This window comes from Eptesicus fuscus, chromosome 18, assembly GCF_027574615.1.
Source record: "Eptesicus fuscus isolate TK198812 chromosome 18, DD_ASM_mEF_20220401, whole genome shotgun sequence".
In the NCBI taxonomy this organism is placed as follows: domain Eukaryota; kingdom Metazoa; phylum Chordata; class Mammalia; order Chiroptera; family Vespertilionidae; genus Eptesicus; species Eptesicus fuscus.
Window position 1 is genome coordinate 30,442,206 of NC_072490.1, and position 27,935 is coordinate 30,470,140.

At 42.7% G+C, this 27,935-nt stretch overlaps 2 protein-coding genes across 3 annotated transcripts in view; one reads left to right on the forward strand and one right to left on the reverse strand.

Moving 5' to 3' along the window:
- Positions 1 to 2,238: 2,238 nt before the first annotated feature.
- ARMC8 (armadillo repeat containing 8) overlaps positions 2,239 to 27,935 on the forward strand; it is a 91,232-nt gene continuing 65,535 nt past the window's right edge. Inside the window, exon 1 of one of the 2 annotated variants that reach the window (XM_028128467.2) lies at positions 2,239 to 2,542. In XM_028128467.2, the coding sequence (XP_027984268.1) occupies positions 2,498 to 2,542 (45 nt within the window). In that variant the 5' untranslated portion in view covers positions 2,239 to 2,497. The remainder of the gene's footprint in view (positions 2,543 to 27,935) is intronic. The other variant, XM_054708172.1, reaches the window with a different exon arrangement.
- LOC129147180 (guanine nucleotide-binding protein G(q) subunit alpha) lies at positions 8,201 to 10,773 on the reverse strand. The gene has a single exon (XM_054708173.1). It carries the CDS (start codon positions 10,303 to 10,305, stop codon positions 9,226 to 9,228), a length of 1,080 nt encoding a protein of 359 aa, XP_054564148.1. The 5' UTR covers positions 10,306 to 10,773; the 3' UTR covers positions 8,201 to 9,225.

The following is a 27,935-nucleotide window of genomic DNA, read 5'->3' on the forward strand; positions in this document are numbered from 1 at the left end:
TGTCAGACATTTCACTGGACTTTCTGATTTCATCAGAAAACATACACACAGACACAGACACACAATATCTCTCCTTTATACGTTTTATGACTTCCAGATTCCATTCTTGAATGGAAAAGGGTGAAAAGATCAGATTTAAACTGCATAAATTATCTTCACTTCTCCTTTGTGAAACACATCTACCTACAGATTCTGCTTTTCTACATCAAGTAAGGAAGTCCTCTCTACTCTGTGCACAAGTACAATTCAGGATGATAGGGAGCTCTAATAGCCCCGGAGAAAACCTCAACCAGGTTGTACAGGATGCAAATGGAAAATAAATGCTCCAGCCTCAAGACGGATACCCAGGGGGCCAATCTGCATGTTTCTCAGAGGTCTTAAAGAAATAAACATGACTTTAATAATGGATGCTTATGTTGACTTTTTCTTCTTTCTTTTCTCACTCTCCCTGACCCATCAATTCTGTTCCTTGGAAACTGTTCTCAAACTATCAGTATCCAAATCATTGTCCCAGGATCTGCCTTTTGTGGCACCTAAACTAAGCCAAAAATTCATTCAGTAAACATTTACTGAGTATTCTAAGGTACATAGTGAGACAAGATACATAGAAGATAAAATTCCTAGTGCCTGCCATATCATGTATAAAGGGGAAACCAACAAACAATTATTACAATATATTGTTAGAAATGCTGTGTTATTGACAAAAACAGAAGGATGAAGAATGACATGAGGGAGGGGTCACCTCACCTAAACGTGGGGAAAGGGCTTCCTAGAGGATGTATGGCTTGAACTAATAGGTAAAGTGTGGATCAAACACAGCTATCACAACTCTATACCACGCAAATATCAACTGAGAAATCAACTGATGCCCCTGTATGAGCTGAGTAATGGTTATTTTTGTGCTGTTGAGTATGCAATACTTGACATGATTTTAGGTGATACATGGATGGACTTCTAAACTTTGTAGTTATTATGTTAATGCGTACTAGAATAAAAATAAAGAGTACAATAAACTTGATTTTACAGAGTATTACGGTTTAGGACGAGGGTAAAATTATTTAATGATTTGAAATTAGCTCTAGAAAGATACCGAGTGAATAATAATACCTGGGTGCAGATTGGCAAAGATCGTGGGAATGGTATGCAGATTACTAAAGTTTGAGAAATAGTGTTGTAGCGGAAGGAAAATCGAAAACAAAATTTCCTGCTTTCCAGAAACTCAGCAGTTTGTTAGGGACACATAGACCCATAAGCAAGGATGGTTAATGCTACAATAAATTTAGAAGCCAAGTATAGGGGGAGATAGAAAAGCAGTAAGGAGCAAAGTGAAGGAGAGGGTGGAGGCTACAAGATCAGTTGGAAGGCTATCGCTGTAGCCCAGGGGAGAAGTAATAACAGCCCGAGTTAGAGAGTGGCTTATAGAAATGGAAGAACAAGGAACGGAACAGGCTCATTGCAGCATCCTGTGAAAACCTTTCTGGTTACCAGCAGCACGAAGGTGAAACCTGTCCGACCAAGCAGCACACACACACACACACACACACACACACACACACAGACACGAAGCGGGAGAGGTGAGCTCATCAATCAGAGACACTGTAGTTAGAAGCATGTTTTCACTCGGCTTCAGTTATCAGAGCGTTCTGGTGTGAATTATTCAGATATTTGTCGCCCTTTTTTTCCTACTTGACCCAGAGGCTGGAGAAATGCTAACATATATAACGCTTTCTACATTCCAGGCATGTGTTAAGAACCCTTTTTTTTTAACAGAAGAGAAAACGAACTTAAAGAAGGTTAAGTAACTTGCCCAGGTAATGCAGCGGGCAAATGAAGCTGCAAGGATTAAACCCAGACGTTCTGACTCGAGTATCTCTGAACACAGCACCGGAGTCGGTGGGTAAGGCAAGACCATGCAAAGCCGGTTCACACTTCAGCGTCCGGTTGTGAAACTTACTGGGTGGCTGAAGGCCACGAACTGAGATCGCGGTGTCTCCACCAGTAAAATAGAGATAGCGACGCTACAAGTTTGGTGCAAAGAAGGAGGGCGATAAACGTGCTCCAAATGATAGACGTGGGTTCACACACTAGTGCTTGGGAATAGGAATACGCGAACTCCTTCCGACCAATCGGTCCGCGAGGCTAGGAGCGGCGAAGCGAGACCCCGCCCCCGAGGCTCCGCCCCCCCCGCGCGCGGCAGGTGGGGCCCGCAGATCCTCTGTGCGCATGCGGGGACTGCCGTCCGCTCCCACCTCTAACCCAGGCCGAGAGTAGCTGCTGTTTCTCAGCGGACGATTCGTAAGGAGGCCCCCCGTGCGGTATCCCTTCGCTCTTCCTCCTGCGGGCCCTGGCCGTCCTCCCGCGGTGTCTAGAAGCGTGGTCCATTCTCGTCTGCCGGCCTGACGTTCCGTATAAGTACCTGTGGTTGACCCAATACTTGGCTGTCGAAAGTGCCGGCCCCCGCGCCGGCGTCCGCTGCAGCCGGGTGGGAAGGCTCAAGATGGCGTGCCTGTTGGAGACCCCAATCCGCATGAGCGTCCTCTCGGTGAGTGACCCGCCGCCGCCGCCGCCAGCCTGGGAGCTCGGGCCCGGCGCGCAGCATTCACCCCACATGCCGTGCGCCTCTGGGGCACCACCCCTCTGGGGTCACCCCCGACTCTGCTTGGCGCGGGGCGGGGGGGGGAGTGAAGGAGGGGAGGCGGGTGTGCTAGACGGAACCCAGGCCGAGCCGGAGACGTCTCCAACTCCCGGAGCTCCCACCGGTGCAGGTTCTCGGTACGGCATCCAGCGGGCGGGGTGGTTGGGCGGACGGGCGCGGCTTGGGATTTGCCAGCGCTTCGCGGAGCGGTGCCGCCGCTTCTCCCGGGGCCGGGGGCTCTGCCCTGAGGCGCGGGGCGTGCCGGCGGCCGGGAAGGAGCGCCCACCCTGCCCCCCGCGGCTTAGGCGAGGAGAGGTGCGGGCTTCTTGTTCTCCGCACCCTCCGAGCTGCCACGCCAGGTCTGTGTGGCTCCTGTCGCGTCCCAGCACCCGGGCGGGCACTGGCTGGAGCTTGCTTCTTGGCAACCGGGGTTTCCTATCAGTTGCAACGTCTAGCGTGTGTAGTTCCTGCAGCCCCTTTACTCTGGAGGTTGCAGCCCCGAGTCTAAAGGAACGTACTTGTGCCTGGCATTTCTTTTTCCTTTAAGGGGGACTCAGATCTAGAAAAAGAAGGCAGGTCCAATTTTCCTATGGTTGAAAGAAGGGAACATATTGACATGCCAGGAAGTAATACCTGGCGGTGGTTGGTGGTGGTGGTGGTGGTGGTGGTGGTTTTAAGCTTAAACAAAACAGGGCTTTCCTCGTGTGGCTCGGGAGAGATCCAGGGCCAGAGGTGAAAGTTACTGGGCGATAACTTCAAAGGGTTTTTGCAACCAATTAGATCCGTCCAATTCTGAATGGTCCGTTTATCGATAGTCCCTTTGCTGCCTCTGGTTGGTGTACACTGGTTGGCCATCTTTTAGACTTGTGGTGGAAGTCAGTCTGACATTGAGAGGGTAGTTGGATTATAGGTGACTTGTCAGGTTCCTGGAGTCTGTGTGTGACTCCAACCGGTTTCTTGTCTCTTCCCCGACTTCTCCCACAAACACACTCAGCTCTCTCCCTGAGCACAGGACATGTGCTTATGATTCAGGGTTAGAGCCTTTTGGCGTACTGCAATTGATAATTTAATTTGGGGCTGTCCACAGGTTTCTCCCCTAATCCATTTTAGGAGTCCTGTTTCTTATTTTTAAACTGCAACTGGGAAATACTGTTCGCCTAAGTATTGAATCAGATTGGCCCATTCCTCCACCGTTGACTGGAATATCCAGGAAATGTTTTGTGGGAGAGCAGGCCAATGACTTTCCCCTCATGTTTTTAAGAAAGTATGTGTCTGCCGAAACCGGTGTGGCTCAGTGGACAGAGCGTCGGCCTGCGGACTCAAGGGTTCCAGGTTCGATTCCGGCCAAGGGCATGTGCCTTGGTTGTGGGCGCATCCCCAGTGGGGGGTGTGCAGGAGGCAGCTGATCGATGTTTCTCTCTCATCGATGTTTCTAACTCTCTATCCCTCTCTCTTCCTCTCTGTAAAAAATCAATAATATATATAAATATATACACACACATATATATATATGAAAGTGTGTCTACACTGTTCTCAGTTCCCTTTTATTATCTCATTTATCTTTCATTTCACCCGAAAACTTCTTTACGTTTTGTACATTGCCAACTTGTATAGTGCATACAGTTGACATTTTTTATTTCACTCCCTCAGTAAATAGTTTCTGATTAATTTTATTCAAAACCTTCTTGAAGAATGTTCCCTACTTCTTGTGGGGATTTGCTTTAGTCCTAGTCTCACTGGGAGCTTTAAAAAAAAAAAAAAGATTTTCACAGTCTCAAAGTCTGGTTTCTCTGGCTCAGTACTTTGCTGTCGAAAGTGCCACCTTCCCCTCCCCCCGCACTTTCTTAGAGCCTGGGAAATCAGATCTTTGGATAAATGACTTAAACTGTCTAAACTCACTGATTATACTCAAGTGAAGACTGTTCCTTTCAAAGTACTACCTAGGACACCACCTTTTGAAATACAAAGTGCAGGTGGAACAGGAAATATTAATCAGAAAGTATCTTTAAAATAATTGATTCCCTGAATAGGCTACTTATTCTGCACCTGTAATATATACATGAGAGAATGCAAGGATGAGAGCAAACATGCCCTTAGGGAGTTTTGTCTGAATGACTCTTTAGCTTGATAAACATAATTCAAGCAAGGGGCAAATCAAATGGTTTTAAAGGATTTTTATTAAGGCCTTTTTTACCTTCTCCCCTTTGAGAGATCTTATTCACTCTTGTAACCTTAACTGTAATCACCTCATACCATATACATTGCCAGCCTTGATTTTTCTCCATCTGGTCTCACATCTTTAATTGTGTGGATGTTACCCATCACTTCCAACTAAGCACATTCCATCCCCTAAGAAGACTTGGTCATGATTTCCCATTTCTATTAATGATACTATCTTTAACTGATCACGTACTATAAAACCCTTGAATTACCTCGGACTCTTTCCCCTTTCATGCCCCTATATCTAATTTAGTTCTTAAGTTTTTTTTTTTTTTTTTTTTTTTTTTTTTTTTTTTTTTTACATTACAATATTTGGGTACACTTTATTTTTATATGGGTTAACATTCTGCTATATTTCATTTCATTCGTCCTTTTTTGAGAAACTGAAAACAGAAAAATTGAAGGTAATTTGAAGGTTATTTCCAACCAATATCTGAGTCTTGCAGTATTTCATTATGCAGCCCTTTCTTCCCATTATTTTTTTATTTTTTTGCAAATAAGTCATTTTGACCCAAATCCAGCATAAATAGCATTTCACCGATTCCTAACTTAAGACAACTAAAATTTACAGTCATGTGGCAGTATAAATTTTAAGATTACAGTTCGTACACCTTGACAATCAAGATAGTCTGAAGTACAAAAAGTAAATTGTCCTTTAGCTGAATTACCTTTTAAAATATTAGACCTGCTAGTTAATCTACAAAAAAATACAAGTTTCAGGTGTTCTTCAAATACCTTTTGTAGATGTCATTTGTTAGTAAACAACATATGCAGGTTCCTAAAAGGCCCCCCTCCCCCAGTCTATTCATGACATTCAACAGAGCTCTTTATATGGGAATGTTAAAAACAAAACAAAACACTTTGAGGGGATGTATTTACTTTTGAATGGGCGGGTTATTTCCCTTTGTTTCAGATATGAGGCACAAACTTCTAAATTTAAGCTCTGTAAGGCATAGTACAAACCTCCAATTTACAAATAAGGAATTCTCTGTGGGTTGGAACTGCCGTGTCACACAAAAAAGGGAAAAATCATCTGTAAACTGGTACACTGCAATGTGTTAAGTGAGTCATGAAATGGCTGCTTGCCTTGGTATGCTGAAGAAAGGTTTTTTGGGTTTTTGTTTCTGAATAAGACATGCCCAAGTCATAAAACCTGCCACAGGCCTCCATCACCTACAGCCTCAACAGGAGTCCAGTGGCACACGCCGATAACGCTTGCAATCAGAATATAATATAAAGCATGAGTAAACTTTGTTTTTATACAAAACTGAAAAGAATCCCCTCCCACCCCTAGCTCCTTCAATAAAACCCCAAACAAAGAAATGAAAAAGAAAATCCTTTAGCTTCGACTGACTAGTGTGGCTACAATTAAGTTTCCAGGCATCACTGCAGGTAGGGTGATCAATTTTTTCCTTTCTCGAGAGAAGGGATCTTGTCATGCACCCTAGGAGGAACAGTGAGGCCACAAACCTCAATTCTGCATAGCAATTCCATCCCAATTTCATAAAGACACATAGAACAGTCTTTCCCTGTGTTGCTCAGTTTCCTCTGAGCTTTGAGATCAGGTTTAATCGACTACAATCTACTATAGCTCTATTAAATAGAATATCTTGATTCCCTACAACTGTAACACTTATGTTCTTGTGATGAGGTTTTCTCTATACACACTGTAGGCCTTCAAATGTTGTTTACATTTGTTTTATTTTTTTCTCTTTTTTGTTTTATTTTTTTGCTGCACCAAATTTAAGATCGCCCTTTCAGGCAAGCAGTGGTCTCTAGCTGTTAAAACATTTCCTTAGTGGATCACAATAGCTTCTAAAGCTGCCTTTCTAATAAAGGCCACCAGAGAGGTAATACTAAACTGTGCATTTGCCAAATAAGAATAGGAATTGTATAAAAGCTCATATTCCAATCCTAGGTAAATGGCAAAAGTTCTACAAAGTTGTTTTCCATGTTTGTATAAAAGCTCCAACTGATTTAATGTATTTTGCTATGAAATTACCTTTGGGTCTTATAATCAGTATACCTCTACTCAGGAATGTGCAAATGATTTTATACAGCACGATGCTAGTACCGCTCTGTACGAGAGTAAGGTTTTTTTTTTTCTTCTTTTCTAAATGGAAAAAAAAATATCCCTAGTCAGAAATAAACTGACAAATTTACATTCTCCTCTCTTAAAAAAGTAAATAAAATAACATTATTCAAAATGTGAATTAGCTATAAGACATACAATTACATAGATACATATCAATACAGCACATTCAATCTGCCAAAACAATTAATGATCACAAAGCCAGTATGGATGCTGCAATATCAAGAGAGAGATGTATGTACAACGATTAGAGCATTCATAATTGCACTATACTTACAGGCAGTCTGTTTCTTGATTAAATTACAGGTGCTTTCTGAGCAAGGAAAAAAAAAGTAACCTGTGTTGGTTGAGGCTGGGAGAGTGCAGAATGAGAACACTGCATTACCATTTAGTAATAACCCTGGTCCTCATCTAACAAGCCAACAATTTTCTCCCTCCCCTTTGCTGTTTCAAGAGAGTGATTTACATGGAAGTTTAGACTTGTGCCAAATAGCATTATAGTTAAAATGAGACCCGTGTCACGGCCTCATTCTAACTTCCCAGCAGGTTTAAAACAATCGGGATTTATTTTCTTAAATCCTATTTCAACTCACACTGCTTGACAGGAGAGCTCATCAATGCACGTGCTGTATTTTTTGCGTTGGTTGGAAACGGCACACAGAGAACTCCAGATCTCTCTCCAAGCAGGTTCAGTTACATAAATACGTGTTCTACAGAACAGTGAGAGGCTACTTTTGAGTTCAGTCCACAAATCTTCCTTAAGTTCTACTTAACCAGTCACCAGTTTAAAAAGATCCAAAGGTGGTAAATGAGCAGTAGCTTCAGATTTTGCAAATTAAAGGTGTCAGAATAATACTATCAATCAGTGTTCTTGGCAGACCTACTCGACCTTAAAGAACATAAAGAGTACAACTGGCTTCAAATGAAGACACACAAGCAAATGTCACGTTGCATCACAGAGGACACTTTTCCACATTGCCGATTTGGACACTCGACAGGGAACGTGGAGACTCAACAGTAAGGACTAAAAAAGGATGGACCATGAGAATCAAATGTACAGTTACCAATTGTTTGGCAATTGGTGTTTCAGGTTCATTCTCAGCCAATCATTTTAGGCTTCACAGTCTTATTCTCTTGCATTTTAAGATACTGGCTTTTATCATTTAAGTTCTTAGTCTGTTTTACAAAAAGCCAGCTTTGGCAACACAGACCTATAATAAAAATCATCTAAAAACTGTGGCCCAAACACTCAGAAAAAAAAAAAAAGGAGGAAAAATCCTAACCAGGGGGGAAAAAAATTAAGAGCAACCTATGAAAAGGCCCTGGGTAGCAGCCACTGGGGTAATGTAGTGTCTGTTGGCTTTTTTTTTCTTCTTTTTTTTTGGCATCTGCGATTTAAAGAAGAGAGGGTGGAAAAATAAAAAGCAAGGAAGGGAGGAAGGATGATGGCACATGGTATTTCAAAAGAAAGGACTCCTTCCGCGCGTCTCTGCCCTCGCCTCACTGACGTCTGCACAACTCTCTGAGCAGCCACGCTATGGCTGAAGGCAGAAATCCAAAAGGAATGACACTTAACTGTTAGACAGGCATCCAGGCCAAAGTGAGGCAAGACAATATACTTATATAAAAACCTCTATATGTGTATCCAGAACAATACATTTAAAACCATAGTATTAATACTTATAACCCTTCAGCAAAAACTACAAACTGTTCAACTAAGCTGATGTTGATGGCTTAAATCGAATGATGTCATCCTGAACTGTTTCATTCGAGAGAAAAACCTGACCAAGGATGGAACTAGGATAAAGGCCATTGTAACCTGGGAAAACTCAGGAGGGAGGTATGGGTTAGGAAATAGGAAATCAGCTTCATTTTGCTCAATAGGAGAAAGGGGGGGGGGGACAGGAGAGGAAAGAGGCGGGGAGAGGGGGAGAGAGGGGGACAGAGAGGGACAGAGAGGGAGAGAGGGAAACAACGAATCAGCTCTTATCTTTGTGAGTGCATGACTGAGAATTTAAAATACATTGAGTCACGAGGTTTTGCCTAAAAAAAAGATAGAGAGGAAATGTGCTGGGACTGTACTTCAGCATTCTGTTTTTCCTCTGAATAGTTAAATAAAATCATAATATTTACTATAAACTCTGTGGACACGCTCACACAGAGTCCAGGACGGCAATAAATTAGTATTATGCAAATTGCTTTCCACAGAAATACAGTCCCTCTTGTACAGCTTCGAGAGCCCACCAAGGAAGGGAAGGGCGGTGTCGAGGAGGCACAATTAGACCAGATTGTACTCCTTCAGGTTCAACTGGAGGATGGTGTCCTTGACGGCAGCAAAGACAAAGCGGATGTTCTCGGTGTCTGTGGCGCACGTGAAGTGGGAGTAGATGATTTTGTCACTGTCTGGGTTCAGGTCCACGAACATCTTCAGGATGAATTCTCGAGCTGCCTGGGCATCTCTCTGGGGTCCATCATATTCCGGGAAGTAGTCAACTAGGTGGGAATACATAATTTTCTCCTCTAGAAGATCTTTCTTGTTTAAGAACAGAATAACTGAGGAGTTCTGGAACCAGGGGTATGTGATAATTGTTCTAAAGAGGGCTTTGCTTTCCTCCATTCGGTTCTCATTGTCGGATTCCACGAGAACTTGATCATATTCACTAAGCGCTACTAGAAACATGATAGAGGTGACATTTTCAAAGCAGTGTATCCATTTTCTTCTCTCTGACCTTTGGCCCCCTACATCGACCATTCTGAAAATGACACTTTGTAAGTCAAAGGGGTATTCGATGATCCCTGTGGTGGGGACTCGAACTCTAAGCACATCTTGTTGCGTAGGCAGGTAGGCAGGGTCGGCAACACGGTCCAAGTCATTAAGATAGTATTTGGTAGAGTCGGATAATTGATATTCTCGTCGTCTATCATAGCATTCCTGGATTCCAGGATCATTCCATAAACTCTTTATTGCATCTACGTAGGGATTCTCAAAAGCAGACACCTTCTCCACATCAACTTCTCGAACTAATTGTGCATGAGCCTTATTGTGCTCGTACTTGTAGGGGATCTTGAGCGTGTCCATGGCTCTGATCATAGCCTGCATGGCCGTGAAGATGTTCTGATACACCAGCTTGGTGAAGCCCCTTTTGTCTTCATCAGAGTATCCCGACCCGTGGATGATTCTCATCTGCTTGATGAACGTACTCTTGCCACTCTCTCCAGTCCCGAGCAGCAGCAGCTTGAGCTCCCGGCGGGCGTCCCGCTTGTCCCTGCGGAGCTGCCGCTCGATCTCGTCGTTGATCCGCCGGGCTTCCTTGGCCTCCTCGCTCAGGCAGCACGCCATGATGGACTCCAGAGTCATTCTTCCAAGTGCCTCCGCTGCAGCCCCGCCGGCACCCCCTGCTCACACGCGCGCACACACACCCTCCCGCCCTCGCTCCCCCGAGGCAGCGGTGGCCGCCGAGACCCCGCCGCCCGGGCGCGCGTCCGGGACGAGCTCCGGGAACCGCCGCGGGGGGCCGCGGCCAGGGCCGGGGGGGGTGCGGCAGGAGCGACGGCTGGGACGCCGGCTGGAGCGAGGCAGGCACGGGAGGCGGCCGCGGGCGCTGGTTCGGGGGTGGGGGGCGCGCGAGGGAAGGCCGCCGCGCCCGGCCTCGCTCAGACGCCCGGGCTTCCTTCCCCGGCCACGGGCGGGCCGCCTCGCCCCCCGCGCCTTCGCCGCCGCCGCCGCCGAGGCTCCCCTACGCCCTGCGCTGGGCGGCGAGAGCACATCCACCGGGGCGTCTCCGCAGCGAGCGGCCGCCGACGGCTCCCCGCTCCCCGCGCGCCCGCTTCTCGCAGCCTGACCTAGTTCTTAAGTTTTGATGGCTCTTTATTCTTAGTGTTTCTCACATCTGTCTGTTCCCATGGTCACCCTTTCATTTTGTGCCTGCATTGCTACAGTGTTCTCTCAAATATTTTTACTGTCTCTATTGTCTTATCCTCGCAGTTCAAGTTCATTCTCCACATTAAGTTTTCTATAGAACACATTGGACATGCCACATCCCTGCTTCAATTTTTTAGTGGAATATATATAGATATATATAGTATATATAGAGAGAGATATCAGAGAGGAAGGGAGAGGGAGAGAGACAGAAACATCAATGGTGAGAGAGAATCATTGATCGGCTGCCTCCTGCACACCCCACACTGGGGACCAAGCCCACAACCTGGGCATATGCCCTGACCAGGAATTGAACAATAACCTCCTGGTTCGTAAGTCAGCACTCAACCACTGAGCCATGTCAGCCGGGCTTTATTGGGTTTTTATTGCCGAAGGGCTGACATTTCATTTTCAGCTTTGGGTATAAGATTGTTTATCCTTCTATGTGAACTTTCTATACCATATAAACTGGCTTTCGCAAGTTGAAGTGATCTAGGGTTCTTCTAAATCCCAGTAACTAATTGTCTGCCTGATGGTTTGTACATATGAATTATAGCTTTGTATAGATTTATTCATGTGATATACTTTTAGCTTTTGTCATTTTCCAGGCATGGTTGTTGGGTTTGGGAATACAGTGGTGAGCTACACAGATCTGTTGCTGCCCTTTTGGAGATTTTAATCTAATAGGGGAAATAGTTATCAAGTCATCCACACAGTTCTTTGTGAATGGCTGTTAGTGTTATGGATGAAAAATATAGGGCGCTGTTACAAGCATGTAGCAGGGAAATCTGATCTAATGTGGAGGGCAGTGAGGAGTTAGGGAGGGTCTCCTTGAAGAAATGACAATGAGCTGAGTTCAAAGATGGGTAAGAACAAACTAGAAAAATAGAAGAACATTCCAGGCAAAGGGAACTGCTTTTGCAGAAGCCCCGTGCCTTTAATAGTTATTCTATCTTATCTTCTTAGTAAATTAATTTCTTTTTCTTAATCCCAGTACTGTTTACAATACTATCTTGCATATAGTAGGTACTCAGTAAATGTCTGAACTATTTGTTTTGGGGGTGTTGAACAAACTCTTCAGCTCTTTCTAGGCTGCACCATGATCACCCATAACACTCTTTGGTTTTCACTTAGCATTATATCACCCTTTTCAACAAATTATAAATTCTCTCATGTTTCGCAAACTTTTGGATGATTTAACATTGCGTTTTTTAAAACTTTACTTTGAAATAATTATGTATTCACCGTAAGTTGCAAAGATAGTACAGAGAGATTCCTGTGTACAGATTCCCCCATTGGTTACATTTAGCCAGGAAATTGATATTGATATGGTCTTTATCATTTTATCACATGCGTATATTTATGTAATCACCACCACAGTCAAGATACGGAATTAGTCTTATAATCACAGAGATCTTCCCTATGCAGCCTCTTTGTAGTCACACCTACCTACTCCCTCTTCCCCACTATCTAACCCCTGACAACCAATAGTTTATGTCTCTAACTTTGTCATTTTTTATAATGTTACATAAATGGAGTCCTATAGTATGTGACTTTTGAGATTGGCTTTATCACTCAACACAGTAGCCTTGAGATCTGCCCAAGTTGTTGTGTGTATCAATAGTTTGTTCCTTTTTATTGCTAAGTAGTACTTCTTAATATGGATGTATCATGATTTGTTTAATCATTCACCTGTTAGACCTTTGCAGAGTAAACTTTGATAATTTTTTTTCTTTTGTAATGTAAGTGCCTGACTTACGCTTTGATTGCTGAGGCATCCACTTCAAAGAGGTATCCCCTTCAAGGACGCCTATCCTCTTCTATATATATAAAAGGCTAATATGCAAGTGTCCCCTTGGGAGTTCAATTGGGAGTTCGATCGCTCACTGTGATGTGTGCTGACCACCAGGGGGTGGTGCAGAACGAAGGCCAGCAGCCAGGGAAGGGTGGCCCCTGCCGGCAGCTGGAAAGCCCTGATCAGCCCTGTTCGCCGGCCAGGCCCCTACCCATGCACGAATTTCATGTACTGGGCCTCTAGTTCCCAATAAACATTGTTAGCTGCAGGACTAGATAAAGAGACAGACCACGTCCCTCCACTGAGTGCCTTTATTTTAGATATTTTAGTTGATCTCAATAACCAAACCTTTGAGTTGCTTGTTTTTATTCTTAACAAGCTTTAAATTCGGTTTTTGTATTTTAAATTCATGAATAAAGAGTGAGCCAATGAAACCCTAGGCTCCCAGCCTCAGCTCCAATAAAAGCAGAAGCCCAGACCCATGTGCACGTGTGCTTCCCACCCCCCATCTCATGACCTTGCAAGTAATGAAACCTTAGTTTTCTGATGGTTATTGCTGAAGGGCATCTTGCAACCATAATAAGACATAACTTTTGGTATCCCTGAGATAAATGTCCAAGAGTGCAATTGCTACATTGTATGATTTAGTTCTGAAAGAAACCAACAAACTTTTTTAGAGTGGCTCTACCATTTTATATTCCCACCCATAATGTCTGAGAGATCAGTTTCTCTGCACCCTCACCAGCATTTGATATTGTCATTATTTTAAAAAAATATGTTCTTATTGACTTTAGAGAAAGGAAGGGAGAGGGATAGAAACATTGATCTGCTGCCTCCTATATGTCCCCTACTGGGGATTGAGCTCGCAACCCAGGTTCGAACCTCGTCTTCTAGGTGCCTGGGTGGGAGCTCAACCAACTGAGCCATCCGGCTAGCTCTTTTAATAGATACGTAGTGATATCTTATTATGGCCTTAATTTACATTTCCATAATCATTAGTAGTGTAAAAAAACCTTTATTATTTATTTGCCTTCCATATTTTATTAAAATACGAATTAAATATTTCAGTGAAATATTTCTTCATGCCCTTTTGCCCACTTTCTAATTGGACTGTTTTTTTGCCTGCTGAGTTTTGAAATTTCTCCATATATTCTAGGTACGAGTCCTTTGTCAGGTGCTTTGCAAATATTTTCTCCCAGCCTGTTACTTACCTTTTTATCCTCTTAACCATAGGTTAAAAATGAATTTTTATCTTAACCTCACACGTCATACAAAAAGTAATTCAAAATGGATCATAGATTTAATTGTAAAACAAAATAAAACTTTTAGGGGAAATAAAACAGGAGAAAATCTGCAAAACCTTGGGCTTGGTGAAGAATTCTTAGACATAATACCGAAGGTATGACCTATTCTTTTCAATTGATAACTGGACTAAAAAATGAAAATGTATGGCCGAAACCGGTTTGGCTCAGTGGATAGAGCGTCGGCCTGCGGACTCAAAGGTCCCAGGTTCGATTCCGGTCAAGGGCATGTACCTTGGTTGCGGGCACATCCCCAGTAGGGGGTGTGCAAGAGGCAGCTGATCGATGTTTCTCTCTCATCGATGTTTCTAACTCTCTATCCCTCTCTCTTCCTCTCTGTAAAAAATCAATAAAATATATATTTTAAAAAAAAATGAAAATGTATGCTTTGTGAAAGACCCTGTTAAGAAGATGATTGTATTTTACTTTGATTATTTTGTAATTATTTGAGCGAGGCAAGGTAATGAAATGCTTTTGAAACGAAATGTAGGCTAATATGGACAGCTGAGGCACTTATTAATTTTAATTGCCTTCTTTACTATTATGCCTTTTTGACAAGCAGCTATTAGAACTGTATAGTGTATTCCAACTCTGGATATTCCTTAATTTTGTTCTGTTCTTGATGACTGTAAGTATTTTGTTGGACTCAAGCTGCATATTGATTTTCTCTTTACATGGACAACTGACAATAGTTAGAAAAGAGTTTTCTGTGAAGTTTTAAGCCAACTATCCTCTAAGCACAAATTTGGCCTCTCTTGGTTTTTATTTTATTTTAAATATGTTTGTATTGATTTCAGAGAGAGGAAGGGAGAGGGAGAAAGAGATAGAAATATCAATGATGAGAGAGAATCATCGATCACTGCCTCCTGCACGCCCCACACCCGGGATCGAGCCCGCTACCCAGGCATGTGCCCCAACTGGGAATTGCACTGTGATCTCCTTATTATAGGCTGATGCTCAATCACTGAGCCACCGCGGCCTGGCCATCTATTGGTTTTTATTAATACATGCTAAGTAAAATCTGGTCAACATATTTTAAAGTCTGCCATTAGTTTACTCTACAAAGCACCAAAAAGCACAGGGTATATATATGTCTGAAGATGGCCCTAAAATAAATGAATTAGCATGAACTTCCTAATCTTTACTGGCAATGTGTGAAGAATGGGAGATGCTTATTGTGTTTCCAGACATCCTGCTGTCTGTTTAAGGAAAGAATGCCACCTGAATTTAGACAATAAGTGCGCAAGAAGTCTTTTAAGTTTTACCAAGAATTAGAATCATCTTCATGTTGAATCCCTTTTATTTCACTTGGAGATATAGCCTTCCTATTCTCTTCATTCTCAATAATTTTTGAAAAATATATTTTTATTGATTTTAGAGAGGAAGGGAGAGGGAGAGAGAGATATAAACATCAGTGATGAGAGAGAATCATTGAAAGGCTGCCTTCTGCACTCCCCCTACTGGGGATCGAGCAATCCAGGCATATGCCCTTGACCAGAATCGAACCTGAGACCCTTTAGTCCACAGGCTGATGCTCTATCCACTTAGCCAAGCCATTAAGAATTTTAAAGTAGTGCTAGAGACCATGAATTTTCAGTGATTTTGAGTTATCATTTTTATTCCTGATTTGGTGGTGGTTTTGCAGTGGCTTTTGGGTAAAGATAGGGAATTATTGACAAACTTGCTTTCTGTAAATTGAAGAATAGCTGCCTTCACTGGACAGTTTTTACTATGATCCTTGGGACCATTCACATAGGAATGAAAGGTATTTCAAATTAAGAGCTGTTTTGCAGAAACAGCCCCCACTTGTCTCTTTGATAAAGGAAAACTGTTTTGACTTCATTCCATAAAATCAGAAGAATAAAGAGTTAGCTTTATTCTCTGGTATACTCATAATACAGTTATTGGGAGAGGGGGAATGATGAGACTGGCATGCTTTCTATTAAAAATGAAAAGTTGGGAGCGTTTCTAACCACTGGGAAGAGTTTCTAGCCTTAGGATCAATTAATATTTGGAAGTCTTTACCACCTGGGAAATGATTATAGAACACATGATTCTTTTGTTTTAAGAATATGTTAGGCTTTCAAAAAGCTGTAAGTGGTGACTGATTAGATAAGGGGAATGAGGAAAAGGAAAGAGTCATGATCATGATTAAGCATGATTGCAGGATTTTTACCTTTAAACTAGGTCATATCATATACTGAGATGTTGAGGATTAGGAGAGGAATGTGTTAAGATAGAAGGAGGAAAAATGAGTTTTATTTTGGACATGCTGAGTTTGAAGTGTTTTCTGGACATCAATTTAGAGTTGCCAGTAGGCTGTTGGATATTCTGGAATATTTTCAATACCACCAAGCAATTCTCCAATTCTCTGTGGACACCAGCTGTGTGTTCTACAATTTAACTCAGTTCTGAATGATCTACATGCAGATCCACAGGTTAAAGGTTCAGTCCTACAGACTTCCACTTCAGACACCAGTTGCAAGTCCAGGTTGTTCTTCTGTACCTCTGACTGACCAGCTATAAATCAGAGGTTTCCATAAGTCCCTCCTCCGATTCGATCATTTGTTGGAACAGTTCATAAAGTTCCGGAAAACAATTACTTATGTGTAGTAGTTCATTATAAAGGATACAAATGAACAGCCAGATGAAGAGGTACATAGGGCAAGATCTGGAAAGGTCCCAGGTACAGGAACTTCTGTCCCTGTGAAACTGGGTTCTGCCACCCTTCTGGCATGTGGATGCTTCCAGCAATCTGGAAGCTCATCAGAGTTTATTCAGTAATTTTTTATAGACCTTTACTCTTCCCCTTCCCAGAGGTTGGTGGGTGGGATTGAAAGTTCCAACCCCCTTGCTCTAGCCAGTTTGGCTCAGTGGATAGAGCGTCAGCCTGAGGACTAAAGGGTCCCAGGTTTGATTCTGGCCAAGAGCACATGCCCGGGTTGCGGGCTCGATCTCCCTCCCTCCCCCCTCCCCAGTAGGGGACGTGCACGAGGCAGTCAATCAATGATTCTTTCTCATCATTGATGTTTCTATCTATCTCTCTCCCTTCCTCTCTGAAATCAATAAAAAATATATATTAAAAAAGAAAGTTCCAACCCTCTAATCACTTGCTCTTTCTGGAAACAAGTCCCATTCTGAGGCTTTCTAGGGGCCTCAGCTTAATCATTCATTAGCATTAACTCATGTGCTCAAAAGGGGCTCCTTATGACTAACCAAAGACATTCATATTAGTCAGGAAATTCAGTGGTTTTATGAGCTCTGTGCCAGGAACTGGGACAAAGACCCAATATATTTATTACACCACAGATACAAAGGGAATCATTATTTGGGAGTCATCAGCATATTTATCAGTGGTTATTAACCTTTTAAGGATAATAGTCTTAATACTTTCTTTCCCAGAAATATATGCATATGCCTAAAGAATCACATAATTTCTAAGTAAGGATTCCCTGAAACACACACATCAATCTTGAATTAACGATTCCTATTCTACCCATCCCAAAGTCAATCACAAAAACATAGCAAAATTTTGAAGTAATTTAAAATCATTTTGAAATGGTAAGAATTATAACAATATGGTTTAAAATTCATGTAAGGTATCATGTGGGATACTTGGCTCTGAAGAACCATAATCTGTTGCCCAGATTATGTCAGTGATCTTCCATGAGGTATACTATATCTACAGAAAGGTCTTTGTGCAGTAGATGTTTAGCAGGCCTGGGAGGCAGCGCTAGCTTAGGTACAGATCCAAACTGGGACAAAGTAAGGCACTTGTGGGTCTGGGCACAGGCAGAGAGGACTAGATGGAGATCACAAGTGGCTAATGATTGTCTTAGGCCACAATGTGGGTGATGGATCAACAGCTCCTGATCCTATCTAATAAAGAGGGGATATGCTAATTGACCATCACACCCTCACAAAGATGGCGGCATCCACAGCCAATAAGGAGGGAATATGCTAATTGACTGCCACGCCCTCAAAGATGGTGACGCCCACAGCCACAAGATGGTGGTGCCCAGTCCCCTCAGCCCCACCGGGATGGCAGGCGCGTGGCATGGCTGAGCCCGCCCCCAGGCAGGTCCAGCTGCTCCATGCGCCTGCCTCCAGAGTCCCCCAGTCCCTTCAGCCCCTGAGCCACCCAGGGCCGGCCCGAGGCGCAGACAAGCCTTGGATGGCGGCTGCCCAGCCAACGCCCGAGGCACAGGCAAGTATTGGATGGCAGCTGCCCAGCCGCCCAGGGCTGGCCCGAGGCACAGGCAAGCCTTGGATGGCGGCTGCCCAGCCGCCCAGGGCCGCCTGTGGCTCAGGTAACCAGGGCTGGCTGAGGCTTGCACTGCCGGCAGTGGCAGCAGCAGAGGTGTGATGGGGGCATCGCCTTCCCCTGATTGCCGGGTTGCCTCCCGCCCCTGAGGGCTCCTGGACTGTGAGAGGGGGCCGGCTGGGCTGAGGGACCCCCCTCCAGTGCATGAATTTTCATGCACTGGGCCTCTAGTGGTATTATAATAGGAAAGCTAATGTACCAATTGCTGGGAGTGGTGGGCTGACTCTGGGTCCAGCACCATGGATAGCTCCAAGCCAAATGTGTTTACTGCCTCTAAAAATCTGAAGCAAATAAGGCCTTTTAAAATCTGGAGACAGCAAGCCTGTCTGGGCAATACTACTTCTGAGGTACACCATGAAAGATGGTATCCAGGATCTCTTAAATCATTACATGATTGCAATCTTGAATAATTTAAACTATTCTTATGGTCCAGGACAACATCATACCCATGTCTGTATAGCCTCACTCTGTCATTCAGGATCGGGAAGTAGGCATTTGAATGCATCCTAGTGGATTTTCTGAGGTAGCTTATCATTTTTGGAGGCATTTCAATGAACCCAGCCAACCCAGAGAATATCTCAATCTTTGTAAAACTCCTCACAAACATTGTCACTCTAATGCCCCAGAGATGGTTCTTGCTCTCTTTGACATCCAGATTATGATGTTTTGCACCATACATCCTTACTTAGTTTATTTACTCTATATGTAGGGATGCCTCCTTGGCCCTCAGTCTTCAAACATTTCTGTCTACATTAGAGAGTGAATAAATAGAATTTAATGGTAAGAGGGAGTTTTAGAGGTTATCTAGATACATATAGTTCTTTGTGATTTGAACCACTGCAGCACCTGATTAGAAAGAAGCATGAATATAAATTGCTTTCAGTTCTTGTGACCACCAAAGCACGTTTATAATTGTCAGTATTGTGCCAGGACTATATTAATATTTTATTACTTTAAACACTCACTACAGAAAAAGTAAAGGCTACTCTTCATATTCCTTTTAATCTAATTGTGCCTAGTTTTTCTATTATGAAAAAAACTAGAGGCCTGGTGCACGAATTTGTGCACAGGTGGGGTCCAGCCAGCCCTCCCCAATGGGGGCCGATCGGGTCGGGCCAGTGAGGGGGAGGGGTCACGGGTGGTTGGCTGGCCGGCTGCAGTGCGCATCATAGCAACTGGTCGTTCCAGTCGTTCTGGTGTTCCGGTCACTTGGCTTTTATATGTATAGATTCCCTTTTGTGTGAGCGTAAAATTATGGAATCTTTGCCTGGAAGAAACCTGCAGATCATCTCTAGTTCATTCTTGTCTTTTTCAACAGGGAAAACAGAACCAGAGAGGTTGACTTGCCTGCTGTCCTATTAAAGTGTCAGTCAAATTTCCAAACACCTAAATTAAAAAAAAAAAAAATTGTGCACAGCCTTACATTTGAGAATTTTATTTTCAAACTTTATGAGCACTAATTTATTTACTATTTATTTTAAAATATGTTCTCTTAACATGTAAAGCCTGATTTCAGTCTTAATTATTTATTGCTTCTTACCCAAGAAGATTAAGTTTAAAATTATATATTTAAGAAGTTTCATGATTGTGTTTGTGAAATTAAAGCAGATTATACTCCAGGCATCTTGGTTGTCATAGGTATATTACATTCTATACTGATGGGACCCAGCCAACTGTGAGGTGCCATTTTATAAACTTTCCAAAGTTGCTAGAGGCTGCAAAAAAGCAGGCTTTTGATTAATCTGAGGGAGGAAAGGTGCTGTGAACCTATAGAAACACCAAAGAATGAATGCATGATTTAAAAAAATTAAGGATAAAAATAGTTGCAAAAATACTATGTGATTGGTCTGAAAAAATTGAATGAAAATCCTAATGGGGTCAGAAGTTTACCAGAATACAAGAAGGAAAATAAAATAAAAACCCACCAAAATCTTGGGTTTTAAATAGTACTTGCATTTTGTTCTAATTTTTCCCCCTTTTGTAGGCCAGGGGAATTTTGGAGTATATTGGAAGGCCATGATAGCTGTCTGAAAGGAAAAGGTTGTTCTTTGTTGATGATATTATCCTGTTTGTATTGTTCCAGAAGGATGCAGATCTTTTCCCTCAAAATCAGGAAAGAATTGTGTAGCGATTACTTTTGTTTAATAGTGAAGTAAGCTCTCTGGCAGAGAAATATTACCTATCACCAAAACTCTTCAAAGCAACAGTAGGTAGCAATATTTAGGATTTTGTGAGTTTAACTATCTCACCAGAACCAAAGAGGACATATGATTTAGAAATTAAGGCACAATTTAGTAAAATGCTGATATCAAAGTATTGATTTCTGATATGCTGGATTGTGGCAACCCTCAGCTCTATAGGGCCAAATACAAACATCAAGTGTCCCTGGGCTTTAAAATGAATAATTGTGAATTTGGCATCTCAGAAAATTTTCAAAGTAACCAAAGGAAGCATTTGGGGGAAGAGGGGAAGGGACTGAGAGTTTTGGAGACATTAGAAAATCAAATTTTGGGGATGGGGAAGGGTTTCTGGAGCTCCCAGTTAACTGGAACATTAGCTATTTTAGTTAGTGGTTCCCAACTGTACCAGTCTTAACACCCTCTTCTTATTACCTATTTTGTAGTACCAGCTAGTTTTCTCTGAAGTGAAACTCATAGGTAAGTTAAGTATCCTCACATTGTAACTTTTTAAGAATTTACATAGTGCCCCAGTTGTATTAAGAAAGAAAAAGCAGGAAACTAATATATACCATTTAAGTAAATACACTGTTACTACTATTCTAGAAAGAAGTAATAAAGTAGTGATATATTTTCAAGTGTATGTAATTTGGCTATGAATATGACTGTACACTACAGACTAATATAGATATGATGAATGGTTACTTATATACAATAACTGGCTTTTTTTTTTTTTTCTGTGACTTAAGGAAATGAACAACTTTTGGTAAAGTTCCAATAAGTACAAAAGTATAACTTTTTCTTTATTCATGTGGGAGTTGAATTCTTGGAAAACTGATTGTATAGTAAAATTATAGAAAACATATTTTGTCTTTATATGTAAAATGGAGTTAAATTCTATACTCAGATAATGAAAAATGGGTTTCTTTCCTACATGACTGCATAGTGGAGAGTTTTTTGGGATATGGGCCTGTTGTCCCATGCATTGCAAAACACCTAGCATTCTTAGTCCTTGCCCATTAGATATCTGTAGTACTTGTCATTTTAACAACCAAAACCACTGCTGTGGATTTATAAAATGTACGAGAGCCCTGGCCAGTGTGGCTCAGTGGATAGAGCGTTGGCCTGCGGAAGGGTCCTGGGTTCGATTCCAGTCAAGGACACATGCCCGGGTTGCGGGCTCAATTCCCAGTGTGGGGCATGCATCATCTCATCGTGGATGTTTCTATCTCTCTCTCTCTTCCTCTTCCTTCCTCTCTGAAATCAATAAAAAAATATATTTAAAAAAATAAAATAAAATGTACTAGAGGCCCGGTGCATGAAATTCATGCACAGGCCTGGTCGGCGATCAGGGCCTATCGGGCCATCTCACCCAGTCCTGATCAGGGCCAGGCCGGCTGGGGCCTGCCGGCTGCCGGCCAGGGGGAGGGATGGGGAGAGGTTGGCTGACCAGGGGAGGTTGGCTATGGGAGTGTACTGACCACCAGGGGGCAGCTCCTGCATTTAACGTCTGCCCCCTGGTGGTCAGTGAGAATCATAGCGACTGGTTGTTCCGGTTGCTTAGGCCTTTATATCTGTAACTAGAGGTCCGGTGCATGAAATTCGTGCATGGGGGACAAGGTGTGTGTCCCTCAGCCCAGCCTGCACCCTCTCCAATCTGGGACATCTCTCTCACAATCCAGGACTGCTGGCTCCCAACCGCTCGCCTGCCTGCCTGTCTGATTGCCTCTAACCGCTTCTGTCTGCCAGCTTGATCACCCTCTAGCCACTCCCCTGCCAGCCTGATTGATGCCTAACTGCTCCCCTGCTGGCCCAATTGCCCTTAACTGCCCTCCCCTGCCAGCCTGGTTGCCCCTAACTGTCCTCCCCTACCGATCTGGTCTCCCCCAACTGCCCACCTCTTCCGGCCCGGTCACCCCTAACTGCCCTTCCCTGCAGGCTTGATCACCCCCAACTGCCCTCCCCTGCAGGCCTGGTCCCCCCCAACTGCCCTCCCCTGCCGGCCTGGGTCCCCTCCAACTGTCCTCCTCTGCCAGCCCGGTCACCCCTAACTGCCCTCCCCTGCAGGCTTGATCACCCCCAACTGCCCTCCCTTGCAGGCCTGGTCTCCCCCAATTGCCCACCTCTGCTGGCCCGATCACCCCTAACTGTCCTCCCCTGATGGCCTGATCGCCCACAACTGCCATCCTCTGTAGGCATCTTGTGGTAGCCATCTTGTGTGTTGGAGTGATGGTCAATTTGCATATTATGCTTTTATTAGATAGGATAATAAAAGTGTAATATGCTAATTAGACCAGACGACCTTCCCGACAAAGCCGGGTCTGTGAGGGAAGCCTGGATCCCAGGTGCCTGACGGTGGCTGGAGGGAAGCCCAGGTCCCAGGTGCCAGAGGGAAGCCAGTGCCGGCAGCCAGGGGAAGGAAGGCTTACTCTTGCACTAATTTTGTGCATTAGGCTTCTAGTATATAGATGTTAGTGCTGGCCATGTTTAGGACTGCTTAGATGCTAAGAGCATGGGACTTTAGTGGGGTATGTGTATTTTAGTGTACGTCCCGCTTTCTCTCCTGCACTTCTCCCTTTCCCCAGTTTGTGACAGTGTATATAGTATAAGGATCTGGGAATAAAATGTTGCTATTAAATATTCTCCCCCCACCCCCCCACCCACCAGTAGCATGTATAGCCCTCAAATTATCTTTCTGCCCATGCTGAAAGGTAAGCTATGCAAATGTGGGCTTTTCTTTTTTCCCCTGAGGGATGGGGTCTTTGTTAATTACCTAGAACAGTGCCCACATAGCTGTTTAAATATTTGTTGACTGACTGAATTAAACAGTACAACTTCAGCTTTGTTTTATATTTCTAGGTGCATACTATTTCATTACAATACTAACTTGCATTTCTCAAACACACCACATTGCTTCAGAATTCTCTATTGCATGTGTTGTGCTTTTCACCTAGAGTCCTTGTCTTTTCCCCCCTCCCTTTTTCACCTGGCAAATTAATACTAGTCTTTCAAATTACTCATCCTCACTGCTTAGACATCACCTTCCATTCCGCCTCTAATTTCAGTACTTCAATTAATTGTATCTTTGAGTTTCTAACTGTACCCACTTTTATGGTTACACTTATCGTGTGTTTCAAGTTACATTTGTAACTTTCTTACATATCTGCTGCTTTTCTGTGCTGTGAACGCCTTGAGAGTAAGGGACTCTTATCTTATCTCTATTTTCAGGACCTAACATAACACCTGGTAAATTAAAGATATTCACATGTTCAATTTCAGCCTGAAATAGGTTTTAAACTGAATTTTTAGAGTTCAAACATCCTGTTTTTTTTTTTTTTTTTTTGTATTTCTTTCATCTCTCCCTCAACCAAGATTTTCCCATGAACACTTTTCTCTTGAAGTTCCTAGTAGTTTGTGGAATAATTGACATTAAATTTTGATTGGCAGTTGCTAGTTTAAACTTGCATTTCTTAGGGGTCACAGTTCCCCCTTGAAAAGTGTATTATAATATTTTAATTTCTAAATATCATATGAATTAATTGAGAAAATAGATAGGATAATGCTTCTCTGTAAACTGTAACATACTAAACAAGTGTCAGGTATTATAAAAATATTTCTCTGTCTTTTTTTTTTCCACCCGAGGATTTTTTTAAATTGATTTGAGAGAGAGGAGAAGGGGGTGGGAGGAGAGAGAGAGAAAGATGTGAGAAACATCGATCAGTTGCCTTCTGTACCTGACCAGGTATTGAACCTGCAACCTAGATATGTGCCCGGACTATGAATTGGACACGCAACCTTTTGGTGTATGGGACAATGCTCCAACCAACCAAGCCACCCAACTAGGGCAGTTCCCTGTGAATTATTCATGAACATTGTTTCAGAAGTTCTCCCCTACCCCATTGCATTATCATTTTTTCTTCTCTATTTAAAAAAAAAAAAAAGTTTCCATCAACGAATAAGCATGCTCTAATTTCTTTCTTTTTTTAAAAAAAAAAAGCTCCTATGTTTCTTTTTCTAACCACTCTTATTTCCTCACTTCCCTTTATTAATGAAACACCTTGAAAGAGCTGTCTATATGTACTTTTTCTAATTCCTTTTTCCCGTTCTCTCTTAAACCCTCTCAAAGCAGGCTTTGGCCCCACCACTGTGCCCATGCTGTTATTGTCAAGATCACTCATGGCCGCCTTGTTCCTAAATCCAGTGGTCAGATCATAGTTACCATCTTAAGCTACACATCAGTAATGTTTGGCCTTTGTAATCACTCCCTCCTTGAAACATCCTCTCATTTGGCTTGGATTTCTTTCCACCACACTGGCTGCTTGTTCAGGTGCTCTCGAGTTCAGTCTTCAGGAGTTGCTTTATCTATGGTCACTCCCTTATTGAACTCATCCCATTTATATGCGGACAACTTCCTGATTTTGTATCTCCAGCCCACAGCTCTCTTCTAAACTCTAGACTTATCTATCCAACCACCAAATTGACATTCTTCTCACTTACATGTCTAATAAAATTCTCAAGCTTAACATGTCCCAAACTGAACTTTTGATCTTCTCACTCAGACCCGCACCACCCACAATCTTCCTCATCTCGGTAACTAGCAACTCAATCTTTCTAGGTGCTCAGGCAAGATCCTTAGGTGTTATTCTTGGCTTCTCTCTTCTTTTACTTTCCACCTCTAGTCTGACAGCATATCCAATTTGACTGTCATTTCAGCTTTAACATTAATCAGGAATCCACCTCCAAAACTTTTGCCCTAGTCCAGGATAGTATTATTTCTCTGAAATAATAGCATTCCTGATTATTGAAATAGACCCCTGCCTAGTTTCCCTGCTTTTTGTCTTCTAACTCCCTCCACACATTTGTCTGTTTCTAAAACTACAACCAGAGAGATCCTTTTAAAACAAATTTAGATCATGTCTCTACTTTCCCAAAATTCTAATTGCTTTCCAACGCACACCATAAAAATAAAAATCCTTATAATGACAAGCAAAGCTCTATTCCAGTGCTGTGCAGTAGAAAAACAATGCAAGCCACACACATAATTTTAAATTTTCTAGTAGCCATGCTGAAAAGTAAAAAGAAAAGTATAAGAAATTAATTTTAATATATCTTATTTAAACCAATATAGCAAAATAGTACTTCAACATGTAATCGATGTGAGGAATTATTGGTGAAATTATTTTGCTTTTTTATAGCAAGTCTTCAAAATCTGATGTGTATTTTACACAATTTGGATATTAAATGTTGATTGGAAATACTTGTTTGGTATTTAGGGTTCATAAAATTTATACTTGAAAAAGTAGATTGCATACCCACGTAGTTCTAAACACTTTTAAAAGTTTTCTAATAACTGAATACAGTGTTGGATTTGTGTTTGTTTGTTTTTTGGAACAATACACACCTTGTTTACATGAGCTACGATAGGAGGGAAGAGGATATATTTGCCTTCCTGGGCCTTAATTTGCCTCAGCTAGAACTCCAGCTCCTTGCCCTCTAACACACAGCCATCTGCTCGGCCACGTTGGCCTGTGGCCTGGTCTTGAATCTAAGCATGCACAAAGCAAGCTTGCCTGCTGGAACTGCTCTTTGAGAAGACTGCTGATTTTGGCATTCTCTTTCTTTTCATCATATTTCATCTGAATTTTCTTGGATAATTTTTTGTTTAAAGTCTCTTCCTCCTGGGGAGTCAGCTTGGCCCCCTTCTTGCAGCCCAGAGGCAGTGCGTAGTCTGTACGGTGTGCTGTCAGTGAGTGCAATGCAGTTCTCTACTAGGGGCTTGCTGTGGACCAGTTTGTTGTTGATGCACTGTAGACAGCAGCAATATCTTTGAGCATACAACACTCCACGCCCCAGGAGAAGTTGCCCACGTCCAGCCTCAAGGCACGGTACCTCTTGTTGCCTCCCCACACACATATTGTGTCTATGCGGCATGGGCCAATCTTAGTGTTGGCAGCAGGGCGTCCCAGCTCCTGTTTTTGCTTCTTGTGGTAGGGTTTTCTCTTGCCCCCAGTAGTGCAGCGCTTATGCCAGTTGTCCCGAGAGATGCCCATGGCTTGACGCCACCTGGAAAGAGCCTGTATTGGTTTTTAATTTTTAATTAATTAAAGTTAAAGTTTAAGTTCAGTTCCTAGCCATATTTCAAATGCTCATTAGCCATAGGAGGCTAGTGGTGATTATATTGGACAAGATGCTCCTTACCATCTGGCCCCTCTTCTCTGACCTGTCTCCTGCTGCTTTCTCCTTGGCTCATTCTGCCTGTTGTTTGAGCACAGCAGACACTTCGCATTTCAGAGCCTTTGCATTTGTTCTTCTCTCTGCCTAAAAAGCTTTGCTTCCAGATAGCTGCACGACTTACTCCTCTACCTTCTTCAGGTCTTTGTTCAGATGTTTCCTTCTCTTTTTTTTCAAATTATAAGAGGAAGTTTATTTAGAAAGTTATAGAGGCAGTTAAAAGTGAGCTGGAGAAGAAATGGCCCTTGGAGACAGAGGAAGAGGGGAAGGAAGGCCCATATGTATGTCACCTTCTTAGAGAAGCTTTTCCACACCAACCTATTTAATATCTGTACCAATTGCCTTCTCTCTCAAATTCTTACATTTCCAGGCTGCCTTTTGAAAGAAGAGAAAAGAGGGCTGGGAGGGGAGAGGTGACCTAAAGCAGTGTTCGGCAAACTCATTAGTCAACAGAGCCAAATATCAACAGTACAACGATTGAAATTTCTTTTGAGAGCCAAATTTTTTAAACTTAAACTTCTTCTAACGCCACTTCTTCAAAATAGACTCGCCCAGGCCGTGGTATTTTGTGGAAGAGCCACACTCAAGGGGCCAAAGAGCCGCAGTTTGCCGACCACGGACCTAAAGGAAAGCAGTGAAATAATAGGAATTGTTCTATATAGACAGACGAATGAATATGTTAGGCAAAAGCACCAAGTAAAATAAAAGTGAGTAAGTGATTATATCGCCTCAGCTTACTAATACCTAGGCAGCTCAGAGGAGATTATTTTTTTGTGTACATGACTGACCTTACAGAGTGTAAGCTTCTTAAATACAAGGCTTTGCCATAGCATTCTCTTCTGCCTTCTTTGGCACCTCGCATAGAACTTAAAACAAAGCCTATCTGAGCTCTGCAGTTGTGGTCACCTGTTGGTTAGCCTTTTGTGTTTTACATTCTGTGGTCACCGCTGCACCCTCCCTCCTTTTTCAGTGCCAGCTCCTGGGATACTTGCTGATGGTATATGGGGGTTGGCTTCACTTGCACCATTGCTGTGATTATGACACTGATTCTTTCTTTCTTTGCCCATTCTTGTGCGCTCTTACTCATTTCCCAAAACAACTCCTCTAAGAAGTCTTCACTGATTCCCCTGGTTTATTAAGTCCCTCCTCAGTGCTGCCTTCATGTTTGTATTCAAGTAGGGAATATAAAGTATGTAAACATGATTACAATAGAATATGCATTATTGAGGTCAGAGATGGTG